Source organism: Lucilia cuprina, chromosome 3 (genome assembly GCF_022045245.1).
Source record: "Lucilia cuprina isolate Lc7/37 chromosome 3, ASM2204524v1, whole genome shotgun sequence".
Taxonomy (NCBI): domain Eukaryota; kingdom Metazoa; phylum Arthropoda; class Insecta; order Diptera; family Calliphoridae; genus Lucilia; species Lucilia cuprina.
In genome coordinates this window covers 22,932,318-22,944,559 of record NC_060951.1, presented here as the reverse complement: position 1 = coordinate 22,944,559, position 12,242 = coordinate 22,932,318, and the positions used below count along the sequence as shown (strand labels likewise).

The 12,242-nt window shown below is 27.6% G+C and overlaps 1 protein-coding gene across 1 annotated transcript; it reads right to left on the bottom strand.

Annotated features, from left to right (window-relative positions):
* Positions 1-9,384: 9,384 nt before the first annotated feature.
* On the bottom strand, positions 9,385-12,242 carry LOC111677192 (odorant receptor 2a-like). The gene is made up of 3 exons (XM_023438284.2): positions 11,497-12,242; positions 11,071-11,431; positions 9,385-10,704 (listed from the first exon to the last, which is right to left on the bottom strand). Exons 1-3 carry the CDS (start codon positions 12,240-12,242, stop codon positions 10,654-10,656), a joined length of 1,158 nt encoding a protein of 385 aa, XP_023294052.2. The 3' UTR covers positions 9,385-10,653.

Genomic DNA, 12,242 nt, shown 5'->3' with positions numbered 1-12,242 from the left:
AAAAAGTTTTTTTTTCATAAATTCAACAGTCTGTTATAAATTTGAATTGGAAGAGTTATTTAAAAGCAAATAAAATCTTATTTAGTAAATATCTAAAGAAATATGTAAACAATTGAAACGTAATTTTTTCTTCAAATATAAAAAAAAAAATAATTCTTAAAAAAAATTTAAATCGATTTCGAATGTAGAAATTCTACCCAGTAGACTTTGAAATAATTTCTGAATTTAAAATAAATAAAAACACAAGGATTTATTTATTTACATTACGTATTACATTATTTTATATAAAAATCGTTGCATATCTTCATAAACTAAAAACTGTTGCCATAATTTAGGCGGATACTTATTGTTAAAATACATAATTAAACGAATTCTTTAAACTCTTGTGCACCATTATTACTAAACATTTAAAACAAAATTGTTTTCTTAAATACCTTTTTAAACAGAAAATAAATTTTAAATAAATGTTTTTTTTTTTCTTCTGGAGAAAAGATACCTTTAGTTAATCTATTTTCTTATTTTATGCAAAATGAAAAGTATGAAATACTATTATCCAACATGGAATGTTTTAACAAAAACAGTTTGAAAAAGAAAATAACAAAAAAAAGAACCTAGTGAAAAGGTCCCCAGAAGTTGACAGACATCATGATTTAATTTAATGTTATGTGATAAAAATATAAAGAAAAGAAAACTTTTAAAAAGTTAGAACTGCTAAATGTTTGATTTGCTAAAACATACTTTTAGGCTTTTTATGTATTTTAACAAGTTCTTTAATACAAAACAAATTGAAAAGTGTGTTTGTTAAAATTTAAGCTGTTGCCTAAAAATAAATAATTAATATCATTAAATTTATTTTTTTTTTAATTTTTGCAATTTGTAAAATTTTGTGTTAATAATAGTTAGTTGCCTTAAAAGAGAAATTTAATTTAGTACTTGCCATCTTGTTTTAGTTTTTAGTTTTTAAATAAATTACCTAGTAGAAAAATATTGTTTATTTAATTTTATATAAATATATTTTTTGTTATTTTATTTTTTTAATATATTTTTTTACAAAAAAGTTAACCTGTAATGTTAAAAGAATTTTCAAAAAAAAAAAAAAAAACTAAAACCAAATTAACACTAAAAACATAAACCTTATTAAAAAAAATGCCAAAGTTGTGTTTCAAACACATGAATATATAAATACGAAAAAAACCCTGTAAATTATCCACCCACCAATGGAATAAAATATTAATTAATTTAAATTTTTAATTTGCAATTAATTCAATGTAAAAATGTTCCTACAAAACAAAAAGTTGCGTTAAACTGAGCCTAATCAAAATTTATTGTTTAAATTTTTTAGTTATATTTGTATTAATTATTTTTATTATACATTATTGTATATTTGTTTTTATTTTATTTATATAAACATTTTTAAAATGTCACTATTATTTTTCTTTTGTTATTGTATTTTTTATTTTTCTAATTGATAAACATGTAAGTAGTTGACTTGTTTAATTAACCATATTAAAATTGAAACAAAACATAGCTAATTACTTAACACATTCGGCCATGACGAATACTTTATACCCTTCACTTTTGTTTTAAAGTAAATATTATTTTCGGTACAATATAATGTAGTTCTAGTTAAACGATTCAATCTATTTGTTCTAAAATGAATAATGTTCAAGTTTTTATATGGTTTCAGTCAGGCATGAAAAAGTAAAATTTTTAAATAGTACTACTTAATAGATTATGGACTAGACTGCAGATCTGACTATATAATAGTATAGTAATAGTATAGTAATAATAGACGATTGACTAGCCTATAGAATTGAATATAGACTAGACAACAGACTAGACTAAAGACTAGACTATAGACTAGACTATAGACTAGACTATAGACTAGACTATAGACTAGACTATAGACTAGACTATAGACTAGACTATAGACTAGACTATAGACTAGACTATAGACTAGACTACAGACTAGACTATAGACTAGACTATAGACTAGACTATAGACAAGACTATAGACTAGACTATAGACTAGACTATAGACAAGACTATAGACTAGACTATAGGGTAGTCCTAAGTAAAGTACTAAATTTTTTATGTCTGGTTTCAGTATTCTGTTTAAAATTTTTTTACAAATTATTTCTGTTGAATATTAAATAAAAGTGCAGAGTGTAAATAAACTTAATTGGAAAAATTTTAATGTAATTAAAATATTTGATTTTTAAAATTCTATTTTAGTAAATTTGTTTTTAATTATTTTTTAAATTTATTTTGTATATTTTTTGCTGTAAACAAAGTCAACAAAAAATATTGTAAATGTAATCAAAATAATATTAATATTAGATTTTTTGTTTGTTTAATGTAGATCCTTTAAATAAATATTTTTTTTAGTTTTTGTTGTTGTGATTTTTGTCATCTTTAAATATATTTTTATTTAAATAACAGTACATATATATATAAATGTATTGTATATAGTTAAAATATTTTTATTATTATTATAATTAGTTTTGTTGTTGTATTTCAATTATAATTAAAATTATTTTTTATTATTTTTACTTTGTTAGTTTAATGACTTGTAAAACCAAATTTAAATAGATTTTATTTTACAAAAATTTTACAATTTATAATATTTATAAAATATTTTTACAATTATATGAAAAAAGAAATGTTTGAAATAAAAACAAAGTGTAAATATATTTACTTTAAATTGAAGAGGAAAAAACACTAATTTTTGTTTGTTTTTATTTATTTTTTTAATGATTTATTTATATAACTTATGCTTTGATTTATTTTGTTTTTAATAATCTTTTCCATTTTCTTTTATTTTATTTTGCAGTTCATTATTTGTTTTAGCTTTTTTGGTTTTCTGCGATTTTTTTTATTTGATGATTTAGCGGCGAATTTGAAAACAAATTTCCAGTTATTTGGTTTGATTTTATTTTATTTAAAAAATGTTTGTTTTTTATTCCTTTTTTAACATAATGCAGGGTCTGAGGATAAATTTCAATGCAGATTTTTTTGAATAATAAATTTTATTCATTTAATTATTTTTTTAACATATTTAGTCACTTTTGTTGAGCCCATCGTTTAATCTTTACTATAATTAATGTCTGAATTATACTCTGGTCTATAGTCGAGACTATAGTCTGGCTTATAGACTGATCTATAGTCATGACTTTAGTCTGCTCTATAGTCAAGACTTTGGTCTGATCTATTATCAAAACTATATGTACCATGGTCTATAGTCGAGACTGTCTGGTCTGTAGTAGATACTATAATCTGCCTTATAGTAGGTACTATAGTCTGGTCTATATTAGAGACTGGTATATAGTCAAAACTACAGCCTGGCCTATAAATGAGACTATAATCTGGCCTATAGGCTGGTACATAGTTGGGACTATATTCTGGACTATAGTCTTGTCCATAGTCGAGACTATAATTTTGTCGTGACTATAGTCTTGTCTGCAGTTATAACTATAGTGTAGTGAATATAAGGGACTAGTCTGGTCTGAACTCGAGACTATAGTCTTGTCTATATACGAAATTATATTTCAATAGAAGAGACTATAGTCTGGTCCAAATTCGAGATAGTATTCAGGTCAATCGAGGCTATAGTCGAGATTATAGTCATGTCTCTAGTCGAGGCTTTAGTCTTGTCTATAATGGAAACTATAGTCTGGTTTATTGTTGAGGCTAGTATATAGTCGATATTATACCTACTATAGCTTAGTCTATAATCGAGACTATAGCAGGTCGAGACTATAGTATGGTATATAGTCGAGACTGTTGTCTGCTGAACAGAACAGGCTATAGTCTGGTCTATAATCGAGCCTATATTTTTACTATAGTCGAGACTACAGTCTGCTGAATAGAAGAAGCTATAGTCTGGTCTGAATTCGAGACTGTCTGGTCAATAGTCGATACTATAGTTTGGTCGAAGCTATAGTATATTCTATAATCGAGCCAACAGTTTGGTCTATAGTTGAGACTACAGTGTGCTGAATAGAAGAATTCGAAACCGTCTGGTCTATAGTCGCAGCCTCATTCGAAACTGGTCAATAGTCGAGACTTTAGTTTGGTTTATAATTGAGACTATAGTTTGGTCTATAGCCGAGACTATAGTCTGATCTATCGTTTAGAGTTTTAACTGCTCTATAGTCTGACAAGATAATCAAGACTTTAATTTAGATTTTACCGCAGTCTTATACCCGCAATAAAATGTTTTCTAATTGTAGAAATAACATTGATTTCTTAAACTCCTAAAAATTTACTCCTTAACACGAATTTAATGAAAACCTCACACCCTGTATTATTTTAGACCTCAAATTTTATAAGAATTTTACTTAAAATCTCTAAAAAAAATTAACATTTTATTTAACAAAACTTATTTCCATTATTTTATTATAGGTTGAAAATGGTGATCAATTAGAAGCCATCACCGTTTCACCCGGCATGCATCAAATGATGATACAAGGTGCTCCAGGACAAGAGCCCCAAGTATTGCAGGTGGTAAGTCTTAAAGATGCCACACTACTCTCCAAAGCTATGGAAGCCATAACAAGTGGTAATTGCAAGGCTGACGATACCATTATAATGGAACAATAAAAACAACAACATTATTCCAAATGCCAAATTGCAAAAATAATTGCAAACAATTAAAACAAACAAATACATAACAACAACCATAAAGGACAAATATTTTATTCCTATGAAAATTGAAAAACTGTAAAAGGATTAATTCGAAACAAGAACCCAAAATTAAAAATTCTATATTGTTTTGCTTGTTGTTGGAAAACTGTTCCAATTCTTATGTTTTGTTGTTTATTTTTAAGTTGAGAAAAAAGCTTTTTACCTTTTCTTTTTTTTCTATGTTTACATTCAGTTCCTTAATTTTTTATTTTGCCCTAAAAATTTATTGTTTTTAGTTTTTAGGTCGTTCTGTCTGTGTCTGACTCTTAAACTGTCTGTCCTTTTTGTCTGTATTTATTTATTTATTTTACTTTTCTTGTATATATTTATTGTATATTTAAGTTAAAAAAAGAAACAAAAACAACAACTTGTTTTTAAGGAAAAAAGTTTTATTGTATCATGATGATTTATAAGTACCTGAAAGGTGTTTTTATGTTTTCTTTTTGTTTTTGCTATGTTTCTTTATTTATTGTTTAAATAATTTTTAAGATATTTATTTACTTTTCTGTTTATGTTATTATTTAATTTATAAGTTTTTTTTAAGTTGTTGCAAAGACTTTGTGTCTTTGAAATGCTGATCAGCTAAATTTACTTACATTTAATTTGATAAAATGTAAATAATTCTAAGCGGATTTTATACTTCAAGTAAGTTTTTTTAACTTGGATTTCTATTTTACTTGGGTCAAACGAAATTTTAATGTTAAATACAGTAGAAAAAAGTTTGTTTTAAAAACTTTGGCTGTTTAGAAAAAAAGAAAGATGTCAAAGAATATAATCCTTTGAATTTTAGAAAGAGAAATAATTTTAAAGCATAAACTAAATGTCATTTGAAATTCAAATTTTATGTTAATACCTTTTTATAAATCAGAAATTCCCCTTTCATTTCCATCTCTATTTGCTGATCAGCATATTTTTTTAAAGCTTTATTTTATTTATTTCTTATTTTTAACACAATGATATTTCTTTAAGAATTTATGTTTGAATCTAGTCATTTTTTTCACATAAATATAATTTTACCTTTGATCATACTTTATACATATGCTCAAAAAAATATATTACTATATTTAAAAAACAAAAACAATTTAATATTTATAAATATTAAAAAAAATCATAAGCAAAATTCCCAAATAATAATTAAATTATTTTCATATTTAATAAAAATAATAGTATAACTAATAAAAATACAAAATAATTAAAATTTTTTAAATTCTTAAAAAACCATTAACAGTAGATTTAAAAATATTTAATTGGGTTATGCAATAAAATATTAATGATGCATCTAAATAAAATAAAAAAAAAAAACAAAAAGATTAAACAAACTATAAACCGATTGATATAAAATATTTTAATAACAAAACCAAAACAAAAATATTATAATAAATTATATAAATTAAGAGTAGCTTTTATTTGCATTGTTAAAATTCCTTTTTTTTATGCTCCTGTAAAATACTATATAAATTAATTGTATTTAAAGTTGTATTTATAAAAAAACAAATATTTATCATAGTTTATATACACACACATACATATGTATATGTATGTATGTAGTAGTTTTTAATTTATTTGTATATAACTATAATGTATTTCATATATAACTGATAAGCTTAATTAATTCAGAAAAAAGTGAAAATAATAAAATTTCATTAATCAATCACACAAATATAATAAAAGATATTGAAATTTAAAACCAAATGTTGTGCGGTTTTCTACTAAACATACTAGCAATTAAAAAAGTGCTAACGTTTGGTTTTTTATCACAAAAATGAACAGTGGGTATGGTAAAGTAAAAGTGTTCAGTTGAGACCAAGGTTTTAAGGGCCTTGGTTGGACGAACCTTCGCATTACAATTATACGATATGATAAATAAATATTTACACATCGTTTACAAGGCCTATCTTGACTTATTGTTGTATTGTCTAATGGTAGGCTTTGATAAATGACAGATGTTCAATAAAACTCAAAAGTGTGCCTCTATTGGCCTTAAGTGGTTTTGGACATCATTTTGTATCTGTCACATATGGAGGATTTTGTAGCGGTTGTGTCGGCTAGGAATCTTCTAAGACTCTATGAGTCTTCGTTAGTCATACTTTCGCGCGATAATCACACGAAAGTTTTGTTGGTTGTTTGACTTTAGATTTCGAGGAAAAAACGTCTAAATACAAACTAGGGACGATTTGTTTGCATCTGATGGACCATTTGATGGATGCATAGTTTTTACCGAAGGGTCCGAGATGGATCCATCCCAAGGACCCGTGATATCTATATAAAAAGTTCCCTGACGAATGTAGTGTCTTCCAAGCAGATATCTTAGCGATCTGAGAAACAACGAGACTGATAGGATATCATATGCTACTGTAATTATGCATAGGTTGCGAAGTAGAAACAAGGTACTCAAAGTGCTAGTCAGTTGGGGGATGGACAATGAAGCCTTGTTGGCTAACTCTAAAAAAATTGGTCGGTCAGTGGCCAATTATGATGCTATAGTGTAGTCTACTTCGTTGAATAGTGTCCAGTCTAGAAATATTCAAAGCTGTCAATATGCTGTCTTACGGACTGTAACAGGCTGCATTCAAATAACTTATAGCACCACATATGCGGGGAAACGACAGTTCTCCCAATCAAGAAATATGCTGACTAAATAGTTACTTTTCTTATGTCACCGGATTATTCATCATACTCTTGAATGCTTCCCCGAGGCATGTCAGGAAGGATCTCCGTGTATATGACGAGATTGCACAATGATATGTGCAGAATACCTTGAATCGTGATTCGTATACAGCAGCATTGAACGACATAAATTCGCAGGTGATGGCGTGTCTACGTAGCCTATAGCAAAAATAGAGAAGAACCTGACGCGGTAAATACGAGTTGCACTGACACAACTAAGATCGGGATGGAGCAACAGGTTCAACGCCTACTGGTGGGTTTACAGGATACCCATCACATATTCAACTGAACAGACTATTTTATTTAGCCCACTCGGTTTATGGACTAACCCTTTAGAAATAGAAAAAGTTCTTTGTTGGACCTTATTCAGAACTCCTGGACTTAAAATTGTATAGTTTAATGTGTTACAACAACATACGGAATTGTATCGATCTATAATTGATTGTGACAATGTATGTCGATAGTTAAGCTGCTCTTAGAGCATTAGCAAGACTGTTCACGATTAGAATATGTTGGGTGATGGGGCACGCTGAAGTACATGCTAAAGATGTAAAGAACCTTGCCATATATGATAGAGATAGAAACCTCCTATATTACTAGTATTGGTTGATTTTCGAAAAATCTTGAACATGTCCTGAAATAGTATAATCAAGGATCTGTGGACTGGATAAGATTTTTTCATTAAGTGTGACAGAAATATACTGGACAGATGTTGTATATGCAAAAAGGTAAAGGAACTAGAGAGTGTTGAGCATTGTCCTTGAAACAGAATTTCAGGTTGAAAGGACTAGGAAATAGGTGCATTCGATTTCCATTAGATTAAATTTAATCTCCTATAATGGAACATCCCGAGAAGTTATGAAAACAAAGAGAAATTTTTTTACGTTTCTCATTGTCTCTCGTCCTGGAAGCTAATACTTTTTGTATTATATATTTAAATAGAAGATCTAACAACCCAACTATTACAAACGGATTAGGTAAGTGTTCAACTTTTATAACTTAAAATTTTTAGCCGACTTAACGATTAGGATTTTATTGACTTTTAGCAAGTTTAATCACTCTAGCTAATTCTTCAAAGATTAGTTAATTATAGAATCAAGACTCCCTGTTTTTAATGTACGCAGTTTCTACATATGTCACATATGAAATATTTTCTGGGAATAAATGGGAATATTTGCGCTTCATGAAGAATTTTGTATACAATTTTATAGGTCGATTGGAACTGTTAAGCAGTTATTGAAATTCTGGAGTAAAATTTTGTTATTTAAATGTTAAAATTTGGAACCACCGAAAGTTTAGGTACAAAACTATCTAATTATCAAAAAGTTTCAAAATCATTTAACATTTTTGTTCCACTGTTCATAATGTTTTATCCAATTGAAAATCTCACTGAACAACAGTTTGGTGTTGAATATAAAAAAGTTTTATATATAAATAATATATTATAATGAAATAACAATTAAGTCAAGTTAAGTATGTTTAAATGTATATTTTACGTACTAAGTAATAAATTAAAAATATTTTATTATAATAATCTACATTTAATATTTTACCATATAAACTCATGTTATTTAAAATAAAAAACATGAATGAAAAACTGAAAACAATCGCATCGTAATTTATTAAAACATTTGTTAGCAAAAAAAAAAAAAAAAAACATTTACAATAACTTTTAATAAATTATGATAAATATTAAAAAAAATTCTTAGTAACAAAAAAAGAATGTTTATTTTTAAACTATAAACAAATCTCTAGTCAAAAGAACAACCAGAATAAACAGTTACAAAATAGATTTAAAACAATAATAAAAAATTTAATAAAATCCCCTTTAAATAAATAACAATTTTATTTACTACAAATTTTATTTGTGGCGTGTAATATACATACATACATTCAAACATACATTCTCATACATAAATATTTATTCCATTTTAATTTTTTATATAAATATTTGTTAATTTTGTAATAAATTATTCGATGACATGGCTGGTATTACAAATACTCAGATATTAATTAAATATAAAACAAAATAAAGAATAATTTAGTATTCATACTATATAAATAAATAAAGAAATAAAATATAAAAAAATTAACAAAATAAATCAAATAAATTTAATAAACTATAAAATATCATTTTATTTGTTAAGTAATTCTTTAGAGTATTATTTCTAGTACATTTTCGGGTGCGAAAAGTGCAGTTTATTACAAAACGTTTTTGTATTTATTTTAATCGTTTCAACTTGATTTCATTTGGTTGGCGAAAAAAATATGATAAAACCAACTATAACTACATCAGCAAAAGATAATTTTAAAAATTTCATTCATTTTTATACCATTCACCACCATAAGAGCTGATAAGGGGTATATATGAACATATACCCAGCATACTTGGTAATGGCTTGTACTTACATAATTGAAAATCATTATTAAACGCACAAGATAGCGAACTAAAGAACTAGAAGCTCAGCTTTGTATTCTGTTTTTAATATAAAACAACTATTTAACTCCTTATTTGTAAGTACTTATATAAGTAGTGTTTTTAAGCGAGTGTGGTAAGTACTTGCCTCTAATGCCATCACCGTTTAAATGAGAAATATTCATCTTGGACCCAACATAGTATTTATATTCCAGCTCTTTATAAAAGTCGTTAAGCTATGTCCGTCTATCAGTAAATCTCCTTGTCTTGTCGTTAGATTTTCGATTCCAGAAACATATATTTCATAGGTTGATGTTGTTATTTTTTATTTCCCTGCGTAGATCAATTTTTAACTTCTTAAGGCTTGTAAGTAGTAAAAGGATATATTGTTTAAAAACAATATTTTTGATAGTTTATAGCATATTATAAAATATCACACTGATACTAACGCTCCACGTTCTCCAGAAAAACATCGGCTCACCCCAAACAGTATGATAAGACAAATCTCTAAAGCTGGCCCAAAGGAATCATCCACGAGTAAATTTGAACATTTTCGCGATTATCTTGGGAAAATCGTTCAAAAACCTTTTCCAACCAAAATTCAATGAATTTGCAATATCTCTTGTAAATGAAATATAGTGTTGTATTGCCCTGATCTTACCAGAATTAGACGGTTATTAACTTTGAAGCAGATATTAATCGTATTAAACATCAATATTCAAGGTACAATAAATGGTAAAAGGTGTAGTAGATTTTCGGATGAGATTTTTTAGTAGGAAAAGGTTTCTTGAACGATTCATTCCCAAAATGCTCCGATTCGATCAAACATTGCGAAATAGTTGGCTATAGCTTACAGGGGCGGGCCGACCAAACAAAGCTTTAGTTTATTCGACTTTATTGAGAACTGTAAATACCGAATATGCAGTTTTCATAACCTGAAATTAAAATTAAAATCGACTTTAATAAATCGTACAAAAAGTATTTCATCTAAGGGCGGACTGTTTTAGAACCTAACGTGAAGCTTATTTTCTTTAAAAAATTCTCAGGCAATTTGGACGGACGACCTCTAACGTTACTCAGTAAGAATAAGAGTGAATATGTAGATGACCGAAATCATATACTAGACCCCCCAACCAGAATAAAGAATAGAATGCAGTCATTAAGTTTAGCTTTTAAAAGACTAGGGCCTAGTTTCATTTGGACATAAGTTTAGCTTTTAAAAGTCTAGGGCCTAATTTCATTTGGACATAACTGACCCTGACCTATTCATTTGTATAATACGTGCAAAAAATGTAATTTACCTTTACAAATGTTGGCATTCGCACCGGAATCAAATTTCCCGCCATTATACAGTTTGTTTTCTGCGAACGTTGCAATAGTACCAAAAATGCCTGTTTAAATTTCTTATCACGATCCATCCAATTACAAGCGTATATGGCCTCAGTTAAATGAATATTAGCCTGACAATACAAGTCACCAAAATAACATAAAATAAATATTTCCATTGTAACGGCACTGAAATAAATTACAATATTGAGGGTTTTAGAAGGATGTAGACCGACATAAATCATATAGACCCCAATAGTACATTGAGCCAAACCGGTGGCTACAAATTGTGCAATGCAAGTTGTGGAAATAACTTCCTGAATTGTGAAAAAGAGTCTGAAAATTATAAATTATAAAGAAAATACACAATAAATAAATATAAAATATATTTATTTTCTTACTCATTTATGGTATTATGATCATTAATGCAATCCGTTAATTCCTTATACAACTCTTCTTCGGATGTGTTCTTATTAGTACCCAAGTCCTTGATGCGTGAGGCTAATGCTTTAATTTGAGCGGTAAGTATGATTAAGTAGGCCGGTGGATACGTGTCGTTGCCAAGATTTTGTGTTGACTGTACAATTAATCCATACAGTTGATATGAGAAAGCGTAAATGTAGTTTTTCTTTGATGCCCTCCAATCCCAAGGATACCAAGCCGGATACATTAGTATTCTTTCGCTTGAAAGATAAACCATCATTTGACTGCTGATTACGGCACAGCAAAATAAACGTGCAAAAGTCATAAAACATTTTCTAGCCAATTTAATGCCCTCCTCTAATATGGCCACTTCTTTGTGTGTTTTAGCTCTCACATCTAAACGCTGTAAAATTTTACGCACCTTTAGCAGTTTATGTCTCACCACGAATATATTTAAAAATTTTACATTGCAAATCACATCCGTTGTTGTCATATAAAGATTTTCACATAATTCCGTTAAGTTTTTCGAAAGTATCAAATTGACAATAAGCGTTGTGGGAAACAACAATGTAACGGTCACATTGAGGAAAATCGCATACGCAATGTATGGTACAAACCATTTAGAGTCACGTTTTGGTGGCTGTAAACCGAAGCATTTCCATAAAATCCAGTGATTTTTAAATGCCTGCCATGTTTCCACTTTAGCTTTGGCGTTAAGTGACAT

Bases quoted from the DNA above. Each gene is read 5' to 3' on its own strand.
- LOC111677192 (XM_023438284.2), bottom strand. From the start codon at position 12,242: ATGTCACTTAACGCCAAAGCTAAAGTGGAAACATGGCAGGCATTTAAA. The intron at 11,432-11,496 runs GTAAGAAAATAA...TATAATTTTCAG, and splicing joins GATCATAATACCATAAATGA to ACTCTTTTTCACAATTCAGG. The intron at 10,705-11,070 runs GTAAATTACATT...TTTTAATTTCAG, and splicing joins GAATGCCAACATTTGTAAAG to GTTATGAAAACTGCATATTC.